Raw genomic sequence first — 21,102 nt, 5'->3', positions numbered from 1 at the left:
GCAGAATTTAAGGGGGCCTGAAAAAAACTTGGTAGTCAGAATAAATATTTTAATGCAACATTTAAAAATATCAAAATTGATGCAGTCAACCCGTGACAAACCAAATGGAAAAATTGTAAATAAAGGCAGGACCCGTCGTACTGATGTTTCCTGCCACCTCGGGCTCCGGTGTGGCTTGTCACCACACTGTTACCACCCACACCCACACCTTTATTTAGAAGTTTGATATTTGGATCATCATGGATTTGTTTGTATCCATTTTGATTTTTTTTTAGAAGCATTCCTTGGAAATATTATTTATCTTGATGACAGGGTTTGGGGGGCACCCCTTTAAATTTTGTATGCCAGGTGAGTGCTTCCTCCCACCCCCAGTCCTGGCCCCTCCTCTGAGCTGCTCTTTCAGGGGGACAGTCAAGTTCTCTCTGCTAGTGAAGGACGTGGTGGAAATATGGAAGGGCGTGAGAGCACTGGACTTGGAGTCGAGGGTGAGGAGCCCAGGCCTGGCTCGCTTACTGCTCTTTTGTCCCCAGTTTGCTCCCCTATAAAATATGGGGCTGGCCATGTCCCAAGGCCAGCCCCAGCACCTCGTGTGTGGGGCATCAGCTTTCATGGGCTTCTGTGGCCACCCCAGGCAGCCCTCTCTTGAGGCCTCAGATGGCGTCTCGGGTCTGAGCAGCACACCCCTTCTTTTCCTTCTTTTCCTTCTCACCCAAGTCTGCCCCAAGCATCTCGCCCAGAAGCCATGAAAGGGAGACAGGCAAGTCTCAAAGGCTCGATCCAAAGGTAACTGGAGATTTAGGTCTTGCCAATCCAATGCCCAGGGGACCTTGATGTGGGGTAAAAGGGTTTGGTAGTGGGTATGAGAAACAAGCAAAAAGGAATAAATGCTCACCCAATTGTGGAGAAGGAAAGAATTTATTCACAATCTTGCAAGAACGGGCGCCCAAACGAAAATGTGGCAGGTGCCCCGAACAAAAGAACACAGTAATATTTATCCTAAGCCTAACACGGAAGTCCCTCTCCTGTTTCTCCATTGGCTGGATACTCCAGAGGGTACAGTCTATCCAAGAGAGCTAACTAGTCTGCCTTTGGGATTTAAATTGTACAGCCTATCCGAGAGAGTTAACTATTTTAAATTTCCCACCAAGAGTTCCTGTCTTTGATTATACCCCCACATCCCTTTACATTCCAGTAACCCTGGTTATTTTTCCCATATAAGGAGCTGTGCTGGTTCTAGGCGTACGTCATGGCTCTCTCTCTCTCCTTCCCTTTACCACGGAGCCAGTTTAAGCCAGTTCTGCCACCGAGTCTCCATTTTCCCTATCCCATGTTGCCTTTATGTGAAAGCTAAACTTAACCCTGTTTTACACTGGGGTCCGTGGGGTGGGGCGCTCACAGAGTGGGGCTGGGATCAGCCCACCAGGGTTTGCTAAAGCTGATGAAATGCAACTTACCAGAAATGGGTTGGCTCTTAAATGGGGATTTATCAGCATACAGTTCACAGTTCCAAGGCCGTAAAAGAGTCCAAATCAGTGCCTCATGAAGACGATACCCAGACTCTGAAGACAGCGTGCTGGTGATCCCGGTCTCCTCTGTCAGATAGCACGGCATGTGGCAACACTGCCAGTCCTTCTCGCCCTGGTTTCATTGCTTTCAGCTTCTGGCAGCTCTGTCTGTGACTTTCTGTTTTCCTTGTGTCCTCTCTCTTTCAGCTTCTGTCTCTCGTGGCTTCTCTTCTTTCTCTCTTTTAGCTTCTCTGTGTGCATCTCTGAATTTCATCTCATATAGGACTCCAATAAGAGGATTAAGACCATCTGGAGCAAACTTCAGTGGAAATAACCTAACCAAAAGGTCCCACCTACAATAGGTCTACACCCACAGGAATGGATTCACTTTTAAAAACATGATGTTTTCTGTGGTACGTAACAGCTTCAAACCATCACAGTGCCCCAGGTCTGTCTCTTACCAGCCTTGAGGGCTTAACCAATTGGCTGTTTGCCTCAGTTTCCCCATCTGCAAAACAAGGATAACCCCTACCCTGACAGCTTTGTCGTAACAGATCACTGAGGGAGGATATTCTGTGAACTTCCATTCTCTGCATCTCCCCTCCCGCCACTGGAGACGCTGTCCAGGCCAGGTGAAGCCCCAGCAAGTGGTGCCTTTGGGGCAGAGACCACCTCCCTCTCCAGAAAGGATCTTCCCGGCCTGGCTCCCTGGGGCCAGCCTGGCCCATCACAGTGTCGTGGACAGGCACAGGGGAGGGGGTCCCGGCACAATGAACCAACGGCCCCTGCCTTCGGGCTTGCCACAGCCAGCCGGGAGCCCTGTGGAAGGGGGAAGGGAAAGGAACGTGGCTCGTGCACTCATTGAAATGAAGTCTCACCTACAGCAAACCCGCCAACCCTCCTCAGCTTGTTCACGTAAGGGGACGATCAAACACAGAGTACTTTTTGACAGTCACTCCATGCAAGTCCCCAACTGGATGCTGCAGGGACAACCGAGTCACAGCAGCCCCCTCCCAGGGTGTCTCTTGTTTCCTCCAGGCCTCCTGAGCCCCTCAGAGGTTCGGAGGCCCTGGGTGGACAGACGGATGGACCAACGGACGAGAAAGTGCCAGGCCAGTTAGTGCTGGTGATTATCCTGTGCTTGGTTGTGGGGCCTGTGTGCAGTGGACAGAACATTTGCCCGACCCTCCCTGAGGGCATCACCGGCCCCCGACCAGACCCTGAAGATCTCGGGCCACTGCTCAGGCCCCACAGCCGGGGGCCTCCGGGCCAGGTCCACCCCCTGTCTGCTCAGACCCCGGCATCTCCTCAGCCCACCACCCTGCAGCCACCTCACCTTCCAAGGAGGAGGAGGGAGGTGCACATTATTCCCAAGATCAAAAAAGCTTTGAGTGAAGAAAAAGAGAAGGCTCTAGAATGTTCTGCAAAGGCAATGTGTGGGTGCAGTCCAGCGGCCAGCAGGGTTGGTGGTCCCCAAACAGGGCAAAGAGGGCACTCCACAGTGAGCACTACTGGGCTGGCAGGGGCTGAGTCTGTGATGGAGAAGTCCCCTGTCCCAGGAGAGGGAGGCTGGGGTGCCCCATGGACACCAGGTCAGATGGCCTGACCCACAGTGCAAGCAAAGTGGGGGGCAGGGCATTTTATACGAGGGGTGCTGGGAGGGGGCAGTGGGAGGGGGAGATGGAAGGCCATGCAGGGAAGGGCCATGCCCCTTCTGCCCAGGACTTAGGGCAGGACACAGCTCTTTCCCACACTTGCGAGAGTGAGCCCCTCCCGTGGCTCCAGTGCCCGCTCCGGCCTGGCTGCAGAGCCCCCACCTCACCCCTGCCACTGGCTGGCAGGATGGCCCTGGACAGCTGTGCAACCTCCCTGGGCCTCAGTTTCCTCCAGTATAAAATGGGGCAATCACAGAGTCACCTAAAAGGCGAGTTGTGAAGGCGGGAGCAGGCGACCAGCCCTTAGCTGGGCATGTCATGTCTAAGTGCACGTGACTCCCGTTCAGTGGCCTGGGCCCGGCTGTGACGGGCTTCCTAGCCAAGGACTTGATTTGGGATTCAGAAGGCCCTTCCCCGCTGTGTGTGAGGAGGAGCTCTCCGGAGCACATCCATGAGGAGGACGGCAGGCGGGAGCCAACCGAGAATCAGAGGCAGCTCCACAGAGCAGCAAGAGCTGGAAGTCAGGACTCCTGAGCTCAGCCCTGCCGGGTCACTCTCCAGCTGTAGGGCCTCAGGGAAAACCCCACACCTCCAGGTCTTCATCTGACATAGCCAGCAGGTTTAGGGCAGTGCCTCTCCAGTGCTCGGTGCCCATGGCCGCTTGGGGACCCTGAGAAAAGGCTTGTGCTGATTCGGCAGGTCTGGGATGGGGCCCGGGACTCTGCATTTTGAGCAAGCCCCAGCCGATGCCAATGTTGCTGATGCCCCGTGCACATCCCGAGTCTTCAGGGAGATTGGGACGCCATCTAAGTCCCCTTTCTCCCCTCCCAGAATCACTGGCCAACCTAAAGGGCCACTGCGAAGAACGGCTTCCCCGTCTGATTCCCTCCCACACGGTCCCTTGCCCCCGTGTCACCTGGTTCAGAGCTCTGTTTCTTTCAGCCTGTGAATATTTGTGGGGCTCCCGCTCTGGGCCGGGGACTGTGGGTCTTGGGGGTACAGTGGGGAATGCAGGGCAAGTCTCGCTTTTGTGCCCTTCCAAGGCCTGTGTCTGGCTGTCACTGTTTGTCCCTGCACCAGTGGTCCCGGGAGAGGGGTCCCCAAGGGAAGCTGGAGCCTGGGTCCCCTTCCTTTCTGTGCCCTCTACCTGGCACTGGCTCTGAGGCAGAGACGGGCGGATGGACAGAAGGCAGTTTGTTCTGAGGCTTGTTCTCTTAATCCCGCCTGAGGAGGAAAGCTGCCGTTTGGATTCATCGCTGAGAGCTAACTCTACATTTTCTTCCAGTCATTGCCATCTGGACACGTACAAGGAACTTTTGAACTGGCAAATAGAGAAGAAAACAGAGAAAAAAACAGATATCCCAACATCCTTCCCAGTAAGATTTTCTTTTTTTTCTTCTTTTTTTTTTTTTTTTTTTTTTTTTGCATGATCAGTGGCGTTTTGACTAATCTCGGCATTGCCTTGCAAGCTGCCCCAGGACTGTGGTTTTGCAGTGAGCTGCATTGGCCTAACCGCTTAGTGTCGGCACCTGACTCTCTCTGGGTGCCGGTCGCCCAGTTTGTGGGTCTGGCTGCCAAGCCTGTGCTCACCGGTGAGGCCTGAGCTGCTTGCACCAGTAGTCAGGTCCCCGACCTGCAAGATGCAAGCCTGGTCCCCGTCTACAGCAGAAATGACAGAATAAGAAACCTATGGGTGTTGGGCAGCTTTGTGGGGGGGCTTAGCATCAGCCCGATTTTAACCACAACAACAAAAGGTGGCCATGGGCTGGGGAAGTGTGGGTGCCAGGAGGTGGGCGTGGCAGGGGAGCAGGCAGGCAGGAGCAGATCTGTGCCAGGCTCATTTCAGGGCACCTGCTGCCTGCTGCAGCTTGCTGGGCTGTGCCCCGGGGACTGGCTTTCACAGCTTTCCTGGCTGCCGAGACAAGCCCTGCAGGCTCCCAGCCCCTTTGCCTCTTCCGGCCTGGGCGGATGCAACCTCCTTCCCCAGCCCGTCAGCTGTTCCCACGGGGCTGTCAAAACAGCAGCCTCCAAAGGGTTCCACCAGATTCAGGTTTGGATCCTGAGCCCTAGGCCTTCCTGCATTCCATGGAGCTGCCCTTCTCAGGTGGGAAACAGGCTTCAGTGGCTTAGCTCTGGCTGCATTTTTGGGATCAGATTTGAGTCCATCTGGTCTGAATGAAAAAGCAGCGAGGGTCCATTTGATGTGTATGGTCCCTGCATTTTCAGCATGTTAAAGAAATAACTTTCCCATTCTGCGTGCATTGGATTTATACGTGGTTTTTACAAAAGCCATCATGAGCCTACGATCCAGTTAAAACTAGAGGAATTACTCAAATAGCCGTCATTCAACACAGATTCATGGCGGCAGCCGAGAGTGGCTCAGGGGAACCAGTCTGGGGATCCCTGAGCTCTGAGGGAGGCTCCGGCCAGGGTCAGATTTGGGACACGTTTCGAAGGTAAAGTGAATAGGATTTGCAGTGAGCTTGGATATGCACTAGCAGAGGAGGGGAGGAGCAAGGTTTGTGGTTTGGAAAAAAGAAGGGAAAGGGAGACTGTGGCACGAGAAGGTTTGGGAACTTTGGAATAATTGGGGTCACATGAAAAGCTAGATATTCAGAAATTAGTCTCAATTAATTAGTTCACTTTATTCCTTGGTTTACGAGATGGATGTGCTGAGGACCTACTAGCACCGAGAAGTTTGCTGGGTCTTTGCGTGCTTTTTCGGACTCTGAACCCTTTATCAGGGTGGCATGTACATTGCTAGTTAAGAGCATTTATGCGGTGGGACCTCACTGTAAACACAGCAACAACCAGGTTTGGAGGTCACCTCACCTGAGAATCACCCACGTAATCGAATTCCCTTCCTATCTCCTGAAGCTCTTCCCCAAGCTAGATTCCACATTTTACAGCTTGTACTAGGAAATAGCTTGGCCTTTCTTGCAAGCATCAGATTGCATTATAATGCCAAAGCACTTTCCTCAACCTCCCCCACAAAATCTCCCTTCCCTTCCCAGGGAGGGGCCCTGCCCCAGCCCTTCCTACTGAGGAACTTGAAAGTGCTGACAGCCCCAAAAGGGCTAAAGGGCCCTGCCAGCACATGGCTGCGTTTCTGATCGTGTGAGATGCTGGGTTTCCAGAAGGGGGTCCCGCAGACGCTCAGGGGTGTGAGCTGTGCCCGGCTGGGTGGCATCTGTCACTTGCGTCAGGAGCGGGCAAGGCCGAGCAAAAGGCGTGTCTGTTATTTTGCTGAGCCACTGGCACAGGTGCCCCTTGTCTGGCTGCTGGCCCAGGGGAGAGGTGTGCTGGGTCCTGGGGGCTTCATGCCAGGGGCTCTTGGGCCTGCTCCCTGGGGCCCAAGCCGCTCACCTATCCCAGGAGTGAAAGTCCCTGCTGTCACTCACTGTGGGGGTTAGGGCCAGTGGGAGAGAGAGGGACCCACCTCCCTCCTCCCCTGCTTCTCCCAACCATCCCCAAGCCGAGCACAGGGTTTTGCCGGATTTCCAAGATGCCCCTGGGCTGGACCGATGGTGCAGTCGTGAACTGAGCTCTGGGGAGCCCTGAGGACACGGGTCTGGACGTGTTGGTGCATCCGGAGGCTGGACTTGAGCCTGCGTCTGGGCTCCAGGGCCAGTGGCCAGAGAGAGAGAGTGTTCTCTTTTCTGGAAAACTGCCAAAGGCTGATAATTTTAGGAAATTATGTTTCGAAAGTGATGTGTGACTTTTTAGAATAAAGAGACAGGAAGCTCTTAGAAACTGCGAGATTCTAAATCTAACCAAAGGCTATTTTTGCCCCTTCTGCTTTCCTATAGCTGTCTGCAAAGCCCAAATTATTCCAAATTATTTCCAACTCGCTTTATATGTGGTTAACAGAAGCTGTTTCTGCCTCAGGGTTGTCAGCCCATGAGCTGGAGGGTCTCACAGAGAATCCTCACAGGTTTTAAGTTTAGGGTCTGACACCCCACAGGACCTGGATGGGCTGGCAACAGGATTGCCCAGAAAACGGCTGTAAACGTGAGACAAGGTCAATAATTAACCCAATAAATACAAATTAAGCACCTTCTAGGTAGGCAGCAAAAATAACCCCTGGCAAGCTTTGCTGCAGAGTCAGGGCTGTCCTTCCCATGTGCACAACCCCAAAACCAGGGCCTCAGGCCCATGAAAATGTTCTCATTTATTTTTAATTCAGAAGAACAATAAATAAATGTAATCCCCAGACTAGATTATATTTTTCTTTATACCTACACAGTTGTAAAATTTAAAATTTTATATTTTTTAATGGGGAAAAGGACCCACAAAAGTCGCAGTGCAGCCCTAGTTGAACTTCTCCAATGCACTCCCATGCACACACGCACACACACACACACACAAACGTACACACCCTGGTCAACACTCCCTCCTTGGAAAATGCTCATGGCACAGGCCGGAACCTTCCGAGCAAGAGGCCCGACACACCCAAGCCAGTGTGCGTGAGCTTCCTCACTTCCAGCTCCGGAGACAGACATGGGGGTGCAGAGGGTGTCCACAGTCCGCTATCCCTGGACTCCAATGTCCTCTTGTCCCCGGAGTTACAGAGGTCATTTCCTGGGAAAACTGGGATAGCGGACCCCAGTTGTCCCCTCCTGGGGTCCTCCTAAGTGCACACACACGTGTGAATACCAGGGCTCCATTTGGGGTTCCGAAAACATGGCCGTTGGACTGCAGGACTTCGGCACATTCTGCCTGTGTTTCTCTGGGATGGTCGTCAGTCCTGGGTCCCTGGAACGCTCCCCTCTGTCATCGGGCCGGCAGATTTTGTGGAGCAGCTGTTGGGGGCCCGGCCCTGTCCCGGATGCTGAGCTCACAGGTGCGCCCTCCCGACACCAGCAGGCCCGGTGGGGACTTAGACGGCACATCTAGCCCGTGGTCGTGGGTCAGACCTAGCCGCATCCTTCCCAGCGTTTGGTACTTGACAGGCAGGATCTGCGTGGCAAACGGGGTGCCCTCCCTAACGTGGCAGGTTCTTTTTTCCAGATGATCACTTTAGGGTGATTTTGACCCAAGGGGATGGAAACCCCGGCTCAGACTACGTCAACGCTTCCTACATCGATGTAAGTCGCTGACGCGCACGCGGGACCGTTTGAGTTGTGACTGTCAGCCGTGGCCGGTGGGCACTTCCTTCTCCGGTGCCAAGAGTGGGGACTGTCACGACCCTCCCGGGCACTTTGGGCAAAGCACCAGGAGAAGGAACAGCAGCCAGCCCTACAAAACTCCCTCTGCATCTGGGAATTTGTTGTCAAGAACAAAGATAAGTGTTCAAGGACGTGCAACACTATTATTTATATTACCAAAAAATAGAACGGGAGGGAACCAGGTAAATAAGTTGTGGGAAAGCCATGTGCAGTGGAGTACTACAAATCCATTTTAATTAAACTTTAAAGGATTATTAATATAAATTCTAAAATTCTCACTAAAAATAGAATATAAAAGCGTTTATAACATATGAACACTTGAAAGCATGTTTGCATATGTGTGTGTGACTGGGAATGACACAGAAAACACAGAAAAAAGATTAGAGAGAGAACATACTAAAATAGTGTTTGTTATTTCTGAAATTACTGGTGAGTTTTGTTGTGTTTTTTTTTAAACTATTTTTTGCATTTTCCAAAATCTCCATGATGAATGAGTATTATGTTTCTAACAAAAACAACAGCTACAAAAAAAATCCTTTCAGCAAAGATAATTCTGAAAGTGTATAATTTTGGTTTTATTTCTCTAGGGTTACAAAGAAAAGAATAAATTTATAGCAGCTCAAGGTAAGCTTCATATTAAGTTAATTTCAGAATGTTCCTTTGATAAAATGAGGTAGATGGTTATTGTTTCCTTCTCTGATACCAACAACAAGAGTTTCTATAGCGTAGGTTTTTTATGGATGTGTACTGCTACTTTTATACTGCGTGATTAGAGTTGATTGATGCTCGTCGACGCTCGTGCATCTAAGCACAAGGAATTCAAAGACGCTCTGAATCCCACAGGGCCTCGCTGCTCGATGTGGGGTCCAGGGGCCAGGTGAGTCAGCCTCCCCTGGAGCTGCTCAGAAATGCAGGATCTCAGGCCCAGCTCAGACCTGCTGAATCACAATTTGAATTTTAACAAAAATTCCTGGCTGACTGGTACATTCATCAGCACGTTCAAGTTTGAGAAGCAATATGATGTTCATCCTACGAACAGAGCTTGAGAAAGCAGACGAGTCAGAACCCATGGGAGTGTACCCCCCTCTGCAACAAGACAGATAGCAAGGTGGGGGTAGATACTTCATATAAGTATAGGTGCAGGAGATGTGTTAGGTGTGCACTGTGGACAGACATACACACATATCCATTTCCATGCCTGTGTGATCTCAACATCCCGTGGCACCCCATGGTCCAGTGGTTTAAAGTAACTTTGTATTCAGAGGCAAGGAATAGAAGAGTCCTGGTGGAAGCTCAGTGACAGATTTCAAGAGTGAAATCCCCAAAGTCTGAATGCCTTCTTAATGTATTGTCCTTCCCTCGAGTCTGAAGTGTTGCTACATCAGCTTGTGAAAACTTCCCGTAGATAAACCTGGATTTCTCTCAAGGAGCTCCACGTGACTCCCAAGGTTGGGGAGGGGGAGTAGCTTTTCCAATCAAGGCCACCCCGAGAGGATGTCTGAGCCATGGAAACATGCCCTTGCCCTTGTGAGTTCGCCAACCTTGTCGCATCGGGTCCTTTCAGTCCGTTGGAGCTAGAACCACATTACCACAGCCTTCCTCACTCAGGGTGTCACCAAATTCAGTGTCTATCAAAGTCACCTGCAGAGCTTGTTAAAATGCAGATTTCCTGAGCAATAAAGAGGGGGACACACATGCTTATACATAGCACACAGAGTACATCAGAAGTATGCCCAGCTGGAAACCAGAAAATCTGACAAATGTGAGCTTGAACAAACAGAAGTGTATTTTTCTTTCTTGTACTCAGAGGAAGGTAGTCCAGGGCGAGGGCAACAGCTCAAGGGAGAGAAGCTTCTTTATCTTCATGCTCCATGGTCCTTCGCCTGTAACTCTTATCCTTGGGGTTGCAAAGTGACTGCCGCAGCTCCGGGCATTGTGTCTGCATTCAGGCAGGAAGTAGCGCCAAGGGCAGAGGACCTTGTTCTAGCGATACTTTATCTTTTGTTCAGATCCCCTCCCCAGGGACTTCAGCCACATGTCCTTGGTTGCAGGGGAGGTGGAGATTTTTTGCAGAGGAAAAGGGGATTGGAAAGGAGGGTAGTTGGTGGGCCCACAGTCTCTGTGTGTCTATCTGTCTTCCCCTGTCTCTCCCCGAGGACTTCCCAGCTGACGTGGGCACCATATGGCAGGACCTGGGAGGCCCTTGGTTCTCTCCCAGCCCCCTCCCTGGTGGAAGTGAACCCCCACCCTGGGCAGCAGGGTCTGGGACCCCTGACTTTCCCTTATGTCTTCTAACTTTGGGATTATCTTCTAACGCACAGGCCCCAAGCAGGAAACAGTGAATGACTTCTGGAGAATGATCTGGGAACAAAAGTCTGCAACCATTGTGATGTTAACGAACCTGAAGGAGAGAAAAGAGGTAAGCTCAGCCTCCTTTTCCAGGGGAGGCTTCTTACCACTTCCTTTTCCTATTTCCCTCCCTTCTTATCACTGAAGGAAAAAAAGACAAAAACACCCACAGCTTACAACATTTTTATCTTGAAATAAGGCCTGTGCTCCTAGCAGCTCACTGTTCTTGCCTATGATATAAAAATGATGCAAGAGCTTTGTTTTTTCAGTTGAGGCTGGTCCCCAGCCTGGAGCAAAGGATTTTAGTGGTGGGCCTCAGACTCTAAATAGGAATGAGTTTGTGCTTTGCATTTGAAAAACAAGCTATACTGCGGGGATGTTGATCTGTCATCCAAACACATTTAAGGAACTATTTCTAACTCCAGAAGTGATGCACGTGTCTTGTCAGAAGAGCTGCAGCTGATCCACTCACGGGACAGTGTTCACAGTGTGTGGTTCGGGTCCCCTGCACCGGGCTCCTGCCCAGGGCCGTGGTGGCGGTCAGCAAGCAGACGCCAAACAAAAAGTGCTAGAACAACAGCCTCCTAACTGGCCGCCCCACCTCCAGAGAATGAAGGGAGTTTTCTGGAATCCAGGGAGGGGGAAGAACCTGAGGCAGAGGGATGTGGTGTGACTCCCTGGGCAATCTGTGGGCCCAGACCCAGAAGGGAGGGCAGCTAGAAGTATAGCAAGAAACGGGGGGCTTGGGGCCACTTCTGCCCAGGGCTGGATGCCGAGCTGACAACGGGCAGAGGGGCACCTCAGGCTCTCCGGAATGCGAGGGGCACTGGGGAGCTGAGGGGAGACTCGCTGGAGGTGGGGCGGCCAGTTAGGAGACTTCTTCTAGCATGTTCTAGCATAAGGGCCAGAGCAAAGGAGCTGCGGGCAGTTTGGGAGGAAGGAGCGGCTCAGGGCAGGGCGGTGGAGTCTGTGCTGCCCAGGCCACAGGGTCCGGCCTCTGCCCTCGAGGCCCTCACCAGCTTGGGGGCCTCGGGCCTGGGGTGGGGGGAAGCGTCCTCCGGGAAGGGAGACCGGGGAGCCTCTGGTCCCACGGTGCCACCCTCTCCACTCAGTTCCACACCAAACGCACAGACAGAGCCCCCAGCTGCCGTCTCCGGCGGGGGCGGGATGGAGGCTTTGGTTTTGCTTTCTGCAGACTTGGGACGGGGCAGAGTAAGCCAGCCCCGCTCGGTGTAAGCCCTGCCCTTGTGCTCCTCTGTCACCGGAAGCAGAGAGCACAGGGGAGCTGGGGTTCCCGGGGAACCGGGATGGGAGGTGGCCCTCCCTTGGAGCGAGGGGGAGAAGGAGGCAGGCACTGGCAATGGGCCTCGGGGAGCAGCCTTGCCCGGGGCTTGTTTCAAAGTAGGAAGCCTGAGGAGGCCAGGGCAGGAGCAGTGGGGTCCGGAGAGCACCCCCACCTCCCCCTTTCCGTCGCCCTGTTGCTCGGTTCACGTTCGCCTTTTGATCTCCCTCCACGGCCTCCCACTGGATTTTTCCATCCCTTGACTCAGGGCTGGCTTCTGCTGCATCTTACATTTTACCATTTCAGATGAAATCGTTTCTCAGCAGAGTTCCCTTTTTCTTAATTGCTTACACTTCTGCTGTGGTCTGGCTCCCTGGCTTCAACATCCGGAGCTGAGGGTTGCGAAATGCAGCATCTCCTGAGATCTACCACAGAGGGAGGGGGGCGGGGGGGAGGGGGAGGGAGGGAGAGGGGGTGGGAGACGGAGGGTGGGCAGGGAAGGTGCCCTATGCTGCAAGGAGGAGGTGGGGGCAGAACACGAAAACGTCACCCACATAAACACAGGTCCTTGGGGGCCTTGGACGCACGCCAGCTGCCTCACGGGACTCGGACCCCTTTTGGGGGGAGGATCTCGGTGGGCTCTCACAGGGCCTGGGTGGGGCCGAGACGCCCCAAACCAGGACCTGCCAGGCGTTTGCTGCTCCAGAGACTCCTGGGAAGGAGGGGACCAGCCCGCAGCGGGGCGGTGGCAGGGGACAGTTGGAAACAAGGGTCTGGTCTGTGGAGAACAGCAGGGTACCTTCCGCTTTATACACTTAGTAATCCTGGGACGCCACTGCGTGCAGGGCCACGCGGCGGTTTCCAGGATAAACTGTCAGCTGCTGGCGAGGCGTGTTCAGTTGCAGGCTCTTTTCCGTGACCCCTTTACGGGGTCCCCTGTTTAGAGAAGGTGTGCAGAAAGCCCCGGTCTCCTCCCTCGCGGAGCGTCAGTCCCCGCCAATTGTGTTTTGGAGGGAGCGAGGTAAAGGAAAGGAGTAGATGTGGAAATGTGCCCGTCCACTGCAGATCCCACCCCAGCCTTGTCCTCGCAGGAGAAAAATGAGGGTCACTGACCAGACGACAGTTTCATTACTCTCGAAAAGCAGACCGGCCGGGATGGAATGAAGTTTGTCCTTGGGGAGCTGGCAGGAGGAAACAAAACGCTGACTCCCGGGGGGAAGGATGCTCAAGCCCCAGGCTGAGGTGGCGTCTCGTCCAGTGTCCCTGGCTCTGGGGAGAGCAGGCGCAACCTGCCGGCTGTACTGGACGGCTGCTCCGACAGCTGCCGTGGAACCGGGGGAGGGATGGATGAGGAGGGGTCCTTGGCGTGGCCCTCAGCAGGCCTGGGTCCCGGGGTCGTCTCCGGCCTGCCTTGAGCCGCTCGCATGGCCTCGGCTTCCCCATCTGTGCGATGGAACACACTTGCCCGGCCCCTCCTCGGCATGGAGAACCCTCGGCCTGGAAGCCGGTGTGCGCGCGGGAAGCCGTGCGTGTGTGCATGTGCGTGGGGCGAGGAGCGCACCCCCACACCTGCTTATTGCTACCGAATTATTTCCACCCAGGAAAAGTGCTACCAGTACTGGCCCGACCAGGGCTGCTGGACCTACGGGGACCTCCGCGTGTGTGTGGAGGACTGCGTGGTGCTGGTGGACTACACCATCCGCAAGTTCTGCATCCAGTCCGTAAGCATCTGACGGCCGGCCTTGCGGGCCACGTTTGTAGCAGGAAGAGCTCTGCAGCCGGCTCGGCCGTGGTTCTTGCCGGGGCGGGGGGGAGGCTGTGTGAGGGGCTGCGGGGGGGGGGAGGGTTGCTGCATGGGACCTGGCCGGGTGGAGGGCAGAGGGAGGGCTGCGTGGAGGCTGGGGCGGGGGTGGCTAGAGGATGTGGTCAGGCCGGAATAGGTGGGCGACCTGCCTCTGCTGGGGTGGGCGTGAGACACGTGCTCATGAGTCAGCAGAGAGCAGCCGATCCCCCACCCACCCACCACCCCCACCCCCGTGCTCCCAGGGGAGGACATTAAGCCAGCTGCAGGGGCACGAGAGTTGGGACCCCCAGCCCTCCTACAGCAGAGTGTCATTTCACACACTGGAACTGAGGCAGGAGTCCAGGGTTTTTGAAAAGTTTCAAAATTAGATCTAAAACCTCCTCGTTATTTTGTACTTCCCCCCCAAAAAAGGGTTCAAACCAGTTTCAATAGAAATGAGTATACACAAGGTGGAGGAAATAAAGATTTAAGAGATTTTTTTAAAAAAATAAAGAAAACAGAAGGCCATTTTATCAAGAATTAAAGATAGAATGATTACCTCGTTAGATCACAGAAGATGAGTCTGAGGCTCCTAGAGGCCACGGCAAGAAGGTGAAAAGGATGAGCTTTATCATCCTTATTATCCCCGGCTCCCCTCCCCCCAGGCACACATGCACACACATGTGTGCGCACACACATGCACACACATACATGCTTCCAAAATCATTGCTTATTATCTTCTGTGGGCTCGGGCAGCAGAGAACCAAACTCAAAGGCCCTGGGTAATGAGAGTGGAAAGAAGCTCAGAGGGAGAGTCTGGGGAGGATCACCAAGCATGTCAGCAGGCCACCTCAACTTTTCTTCCAAATTAAGACCCCTTGAGAGCAAGAGGAGATGCTGTTAGCGCTGACACAGGACCACAGGCAGGAAGGGGGACGGTCCCTACAAACCTGGGTGCAGCCACCCTGCTTACGTCTGGGGTTCCAGGGTTTGGGGCTGCCCCTGGGAGTGGCTCTGGCTGCTCGGGGCCTGCCTGGCCTGGACAGGGGACAGGTGCCCGCACACCCTGCTCTGCACCCCGGCAAGCACCGTCTGCAGCACAGCTGCCCTCCCCTGGGTTGGGGTTGGAGGAAGCGGCCTGGGACCACAGGCCTTTGCCACACATATGCCTAGGGCTGCCCACTGGACAGCAGAGGGACGCCAGCCCAAGCATCATTGGAACATGGTGTTAGGGTGGGGGGCATAGCCCAGAGTGTTTGCCGCCCTGCTCACAGCCCCCCATCTCCTCTGCAGCAGCTCCCTGGTGGCTGCAAAGCTCCACGGCTGGTCTCGCAGCTGCACTTCACCAGCTGGCCCGACTTTGGAGTGCCTTTCACCCCCATCGGGATGCTGAAGTTCCTGAAAAAAGTGAGGACGCTCAACCCCACGCACGCCGGGCCCATCGTGGTCCACTGTAGGTAGGTCAGGGCTGGGAGCTGTTGGGCGGGACCCTCCAGAGCAGGCCTGGTGGGGACGTCGGGGAGGGCGGGGCTGCAGGCGGGGGATGTGAAGGCCCCTCCCACCCGAACCCAGATGCGCCTTTACCAAGCAGCAGCTCAGGGCATTCCCAGACCCCCGAAGGCACCTCCAGAAACTCATATCAAAACCACACTTCTACAGGAAGCCCCCCAAGTGCTTACAGAGGCTCAGAGAGGGGAGGGATGCACCAGAGTACAGTCAGTACCACCTGAGCCAGGAGCAGAAGTTTCCAGAATAGGTTTGTCCTGGAGACGGGGTCCACAAACCTGGCTGCCCCTTGCCAGCTGTCACCCCTCTTGGCCTCCACCCCCTCACCTGTAATGGGAAAGACAACCTTGGACAGAACTTATGACCTGCTCCTGGGGACCCTGGGGACGGGCCTAGCCCCGTATCCGCACCGCACAAATGTGAGCCACCACCGTCACTGGGGTCGTCCCTCAGGGGGAGAAAAAGCAGGCTCCCAAAAGGACCATTTCCAAAACGTGCCCTACTTTGCCTTCCCACGCCCTGTGTCCTCTGGTTAGCTTTCAGAGTGACTTTTTCTTTCCTCCAGACTCTCCCAAGTGGGAGAGACGAAGGGACACAAATTAAACTCCCCTCGGTGGCGCTAAATGCACCGTTTGGCCTCCAGGGTGGAGAGCGTGTCCCTGAAAAGGTCTCCATCTCTGGGTTGGCTGCCTCATGCATGTTGTGTGTCTTAAGACAAAGTCACAAATCAAGTGGTGTCCTGTGGCCAACGCCCAGTCGTCCCAGGTCAGAATGGAGACGCTGGTGGGGTCCCAGCCTCGCCCCCGGCAGACGCTTCTCCCAGTGGTGGGGCCTCCCCACTGACCCTCAAACCTCCTTCCCAGCCATGAGAAACACTGCAGCGGCCCCTGTGTTTCTGATGGCAATTTGGATTCTGTGTCCTGAAATGACACGCTGCCCAGTCCCCACTTGCAGGGTCTGCCTGCCCTGCCCGCCCGTCCACGCTCCCCCACAGTGTGGTCAGGGGCGGCCACTGTGACAGTGGCCAGCTCAGCGTGGTTTGGATCAGTCCACGGTCCATCCTGATGGAGTCTATCAAAGCTGGTGAAATCCCGAGTGAAAAACTCCTGCCCCCTCTTTAGCCTTCTTCCCTTCTCAGTAACTGTTCAGAAACAGCTGTGTTTGCTACTTCTTCTGGTTTTTCAACTTAGTTGCACGCCATGGCCATGGATCTACCGTTTCCCATTGACTATGGAAGGGTTTTTCCTATGGGTATGCTTTATTTTAATGGTTTTAATAGAGCACCTGGATTCTCCATTCCTCTTTTTGGTTTTGTTTCAGTGCTAGGGATTTTATGTGTGGAAAATGGAGGAAGTCATCTCCCTGGCTGGATTCCCAAAGCCTTTTCCCCTTTGGCTCTCATGTTCCCCCAGCCCCAAGCCAAGCCCTCCTGAGACACCTGGTGACCGTACCCTCTGTGGGGCAGATGGATGGTTCCAGGTGATGACAGAAATTCCCAACAGGAGTTCAAGGCCAGCCAAACGCCATACCAGAATCGGTGGGCACACACGCATTGGTTGCCCTGAGACTAAGCGTGGGGCTGGCTTCATGTTGCTCCCCTCCCGGCCCATTCCTCTCTCAGGGTCTCCTTGAGTTTGGGGCTGTGTGTAGAAGGGGCTTTGGCTTCTTGATTGCCCTCCCTGCTGGTGCACTCATCCTCAACTTTCGATTCTTAGTCACGCCTAAAGGACCAACGTGCTCTCCCGTGCCACACAGTCCCTGTAAAACAAGAGGGCAGGTGGAAGGAGGTTCTTCCTACAGTTCTGGACTCTGGCCTGGGGGTCAGCCTCCCAGAGACCACCTCACTCTGGACCTTTCATGGCGGAACACACAGAGGCTCTCTCCCGGCTCACCAGCGGCCCCAGCTGTGGACCTGGAGAACAAGGGGCTTTCTGCCCTCTGTGAGGGTGTCACAGCCCGAGACGTCATTCCTTGGCACCCTTCATGGAACATGGGACTGGGTACCTTTACCTGGCTCTGCACCAGCGGCCACCTTACTTGGTGTTTGTATGGAACTAGGGCTCCTCCGAGGGCTCCTGGTGCTTCAGCTGCTCTGCCCCCCGAGATGGGAGGGGAGACCCCACCAGCTGTGCAGGATGAGGCTTGGCCGTCCTCAGATCAACTTTGGAGCCGGTCTAAAGCCTGCAGCGGCAGTGCCCGCCCCTCAAGGGGGAAGGTGCCCGCCACGCCGAGGGCAGTCCATCTACTCCGCCGTGGGCCTTTCCGTTCCAAATACCACTTCCTCTTTTGCTGGTGGGGTTGCCACAGCGGTGACCAGGTGAGGGTGCCGGCTCCACCCACCGGACTCGGACCCCCTCAGCGCTCCCCTGCAGTGCTAAGTGGCAGCACACGGGGGGCAGGGCCGTCAGGGCTGCTTCGACCAGAACCAGATGGAAAGTGGGCGCAGCCGGCGCTGGGGGGCAGTGCTGCAGGGAGCGCATCGGGATGGGGACTGGGGACAGCATCCTGAGGAGGGGGAGTCCCGGGGGTGGCCTTAAGACCAGCCAAGGGGTGAGGTTAGGGTCTAGAAGCCAGACCCAGCAAAGGGCCCCATGCAAAGACGGGCAGAGAGAGGGAGCTGCTGTCCCTTTCTTAGGAAGAACCTGCCAAGCCGTGACAAGCATGACGTTAAACAAACAAAAAACTTCCAATTACAAAGTGATGGCGAGAAGATGTTTGGTAACAGAACAAGATTGTTCAAGCAACCGCAAGGCTCACCGCAGCCCTAAGGCCTGCGTCCTCGTGTCCCTAAGGTGGCAGCGCCCTCCGGTGGCCGCGCAGTTGATCGCGCTTGGAGAACCACAGAAAAGTCACATTAAGTGACTTCCTGTTTGGGGTGCAAGTCCCCTAATTTGGGGCGCGTCCTTCGGCTCTGGTCTGTGGGCTCTGTCGCTTGCTCCGGGGGGCAGGCGACTCAACGTGGCTCCTGTCCTCCCTCCGCAGCGCGGGCGTGGGCCGGACGGGCACCTTCATCGTCATCGACGCCATGATGGACATGATGCAGGCCGAGCAGAAGGTCGACGTCTTTGAGTTCGTTTCCCGAATCCGCAACCAGCGCCCTCAGATGGTCCAAACGGACGTGAGTAACACGCCCTGAGCCGAGCCCTTGGCCTCTATCCCGTACACCTGTGGGGCCTTCATGCCCCCATACGAGATGGGGGGGTGCCACCCAGACGGCGCATTAGCTCAGTGCCCCCCACCAACGTCAGCGATGCCGTCACCTGGGCTGAAGGGCGGGAATAGGTAAACAGCTCCTCACCTGATTTCCGCCCCTGCAACAGAAGGAGGACGAGAGAGTGGCCTTGGCTTGGGCCAGAGGCTGCAGGGCGGAGTTGAGGGTGCCAGTGGCTTTTGGGGTCTCCCCTGCAGATGCAGTACACGTTCATCTACCAAGCCTTACTCGAGTACTACCTCTACGGGGACACGGAGCTGGACGTGTCCTCGCTGGAAAAGCACCTGCAGGCTCTGCACACCACCACTCCCCACCTGGACAAAATCGGGCTGGAGGAGGAGTTCCGGGTAAGGCCCCGCGTGGTGGCCGCGGCACGCGTGGCTGGGGCAGTGTCACAGGAGGAGGGAGGAAAGAGGGTGACTGTTTAAATGAGGCCACTTTTAGTCACTCACCCTCTTGTTGAAGCCCAGACAAAGCAGGGGAGGCGTTTGGGCCTGTGACATGCGAGAGAAGCCTCATGAGGAAGCTTCCAGAGCCGAGCAGCAGCCCGAGCAGGGAGAGTGTGCATTGCACACATTTTTGTTTTCCAAGACTCAGGAAATGTCTAGAGATAGAGGAGCTATTTCCTTTACCATATGTCCTGGCCCGTAGGATGCTCTCTGATCAAGGAATTCGTTCAGGAGTGTCAGGGTTTTAACCGCAAAATTTTCTATTTTGATGGCAGAAGTTGACGAACGTCCGCATCATGAAGGAGAATATGAGGACGGGCAACTTGCCAGCCAACATGAAGAAGGCGCGTGTCATCCAGATCATCCCCTGTAAGGCAGCCGGGGGCGGGGGGGGTGGGTTTTAGGCCTCCCCTGCAGCTGTCGGGGCCGGACCACGTGGCTCAGTCATTGGGAATTCATTGCCTGCCAGGGGTCGATGGCAGGGCATCTCCAGGCCCAGGCCCGGGCTAGGGGCTCCCAGACGCTGGTTATAGTGTTGGGAAGGAAAGACTCCACTGTGCAGTGCTGAGTGACCCCAACTTCCTGCATGTGCCGGGGTGGGCGGCTGGTGACAAGGGCTCCGAAGCGGGGAGGGGGCGGCCAGGGCTGGAGCTGCTGGTGGAAGTCGGGAGTTTCGCTCAGGCTGTTGCTTGGTGTCCCCCTAACATCTCGTTCAATCCTCCCCGCACCCTGGGAGGGGGCCCCAGCGCCCCCCATGCACAGAAGGGAAACTGAGTGGCTTGGCCGGGGCCACGCCGCTGTTCCTCAGACCCTCTGGGGAAAGGTGCAGAAATGGGAGTGGGGGGCCGTCTGTGGCCAGATGCTGGCCGGACTCTAACCTGCACCCCGGCCTGGGTGAGCAAAGGCCGGCCGGCCGCCAGGGCCACGATGAGCAGAAGGAACGGTGGGCGCGGAGGGGGCGCGCAGGGGTGATGAGCGGGGTCTCGTCAGGGGAAAGAAGGCAAAGCAGTGAGACCCAAGTCACTGTCAGGCAAGCCGAAGGGTGTGTGGCTTGCGAGGAGGATGTGTCCTGTGGGACACCGTCTCCACGCAGTCACATCTCATGAACCGGGCACTACCTCACAGCTGTAAACAGACCTGATTTCATGGGTCACAGCCCAAGAGGACCCGGTGACAGCTGCAGGGAAGTAGCAAGGGGGAAGCAAAGCCTTCCTCAGCCTCAGAAACTCGATTCTCTGTGGCTGCGACGTCCTCACTGCCATACCTGGATGCCCTTTCTTAAATGCCTCAAATGCAGTCTTTTGAAGGCTTATGTGTTGGTGTCAATTACATCAATGCATGAAAAATGAAAATGCTAACTGGATTAGTGTTAGAGCTTTCCTAGAAAACAAAATCTCCCCAGGCCATTTCAATTAACCAGTTCTATAAAGTAAACTTTCCGAAGAGTTGGCTTTACCCGTTCCTGATTTTTTTAATGGGTTTTAGATTCTGGAAGCTTGTAGTAGCCATGGGTTAGGGTGTGCGATGCTGGATGGTATTTGAGCTCATGAAAGGAAATGCGTGTTTGCAGATGACTTCAATCGCGTGATCCTCTCCATGAAGCGGGGGCAGGAGTTCACCGACTACATCAACGCATCCTTCATCGATGTAAGTGTAACAGCTCCGGCTGCATCTTGTAAACACACACGTTCCGCCTTCATGCGGGGTCCCACATCTCTTGGTTAACTCACTTTCACCAATCAGAGAGAAGTGGCATGCTGTGAGAAATCCAAAGCATTTTATTAGCAGAATGACCTGCTTTAAAAAAAAAAAAAGACTCGTCAACTTTAGAAACAGAAGGCCATGGCCTCACTGCTGAGTCATGTGTCCTTTTTTCATTCTGCTTTTACTGTTCAGCCCCTTTTCTTTGCTCAGTCTGCTACACCTGGGGTAGAGAGTGGTGCCATCACACACCCACTGCTATGTGATTTCTGCCATACGTAGCCAGGCAGACAAGGACCATGAGCTCCAGGCACAGCCGTAGGCTGCTTCATGGCCGGTGGAACCAGCAGGCGAGTGGGAAGGAAGGGGCTTTGCAGCCAAGTACGTGTTGCTGTTTCTGCTCTGCAGATGAGAAAATGGTGCCCAAGGCCACTGGGGTTCCAGTGGAGGAGCTGGGATCTGAGCCCTCTTCCCCTAACTCCACACCCAGGGC

At 54.8% G+C, this 21,102-nt stretch overlaps 1 protein-coding gene across 4 annotated transcripts in view; it reads left to right on the top strand.

Moving 5' to 3' along the window:
• PTPRE (protein tyrosine phosphatase receptor type E) overlaps window positions 1-21,102 on the top strand; it is a 173,367-nt gene that overhangs the window by 140,620 nt on the left and 11,645 nt on the right. For 3 of the 4 annotated variants that reach the window (XM_037803930.1, XM_037803931.1, XM_037803933.1), the window contains 10 exons: window positions 4,446-4,536; window positions 8,171-8,247; window positions 8,916-8,952; window positions 10,650-10,747; window positions 13,561-13,680; window positions 15,036-15,199; window positions 18,231-18,366; window positions 18,657-18,806; window positions 19,184-19,277; window positions 20,479-20,555. In XM_037803930.1, the coding sequence (XP_037659858.1) occupies window positions 4,446-4,536; window positions 8,171-8,247; window positions 8,916-8,952; window positions 10,650-10,747; window positions 13,561-13,680; window positions 15,036-15,199; window positions 18,231-18,366; window positions 18,657-18,806; window positions 19,184-19,277; window positions 20,479-20,555 (1,044 nt within the window). The remainder of the gene's footprint in view (window positions 1-4,445; window positions 4,537-8,170; window positions 8,248-8,915; window positions 8,953-10,649; window positions 10,748-13,560; window positions 13,681-15,035; window positions 15,200-18,230; window positions 18,367-18,656; window positions 18,807-19,183; window positions 19,278-20,478; window positions 20,556-21,102) is intronic. The other variant, XM_037803932.1, reaches the window with a different exon arrangement.

The sequence above is a fragment of the Choloepus didactylus genome, chromosome 15 (assembly GCF_015220235.1).
Source record: "Choloepus didactylus isolate mChoDid1 chromosome 15, mChoDid1.pri, whole genome shotgun sequence".
NCBI classification, from domain to species: Eukaryota; Metazoa; Chordata; class Mammalia; order Pilosa; family Megalonychidae; genus Choloepus; species Choloepus didactylus.
This window is presented reverse-complemented; position numbering and strand designations above follow the sequence as displayed.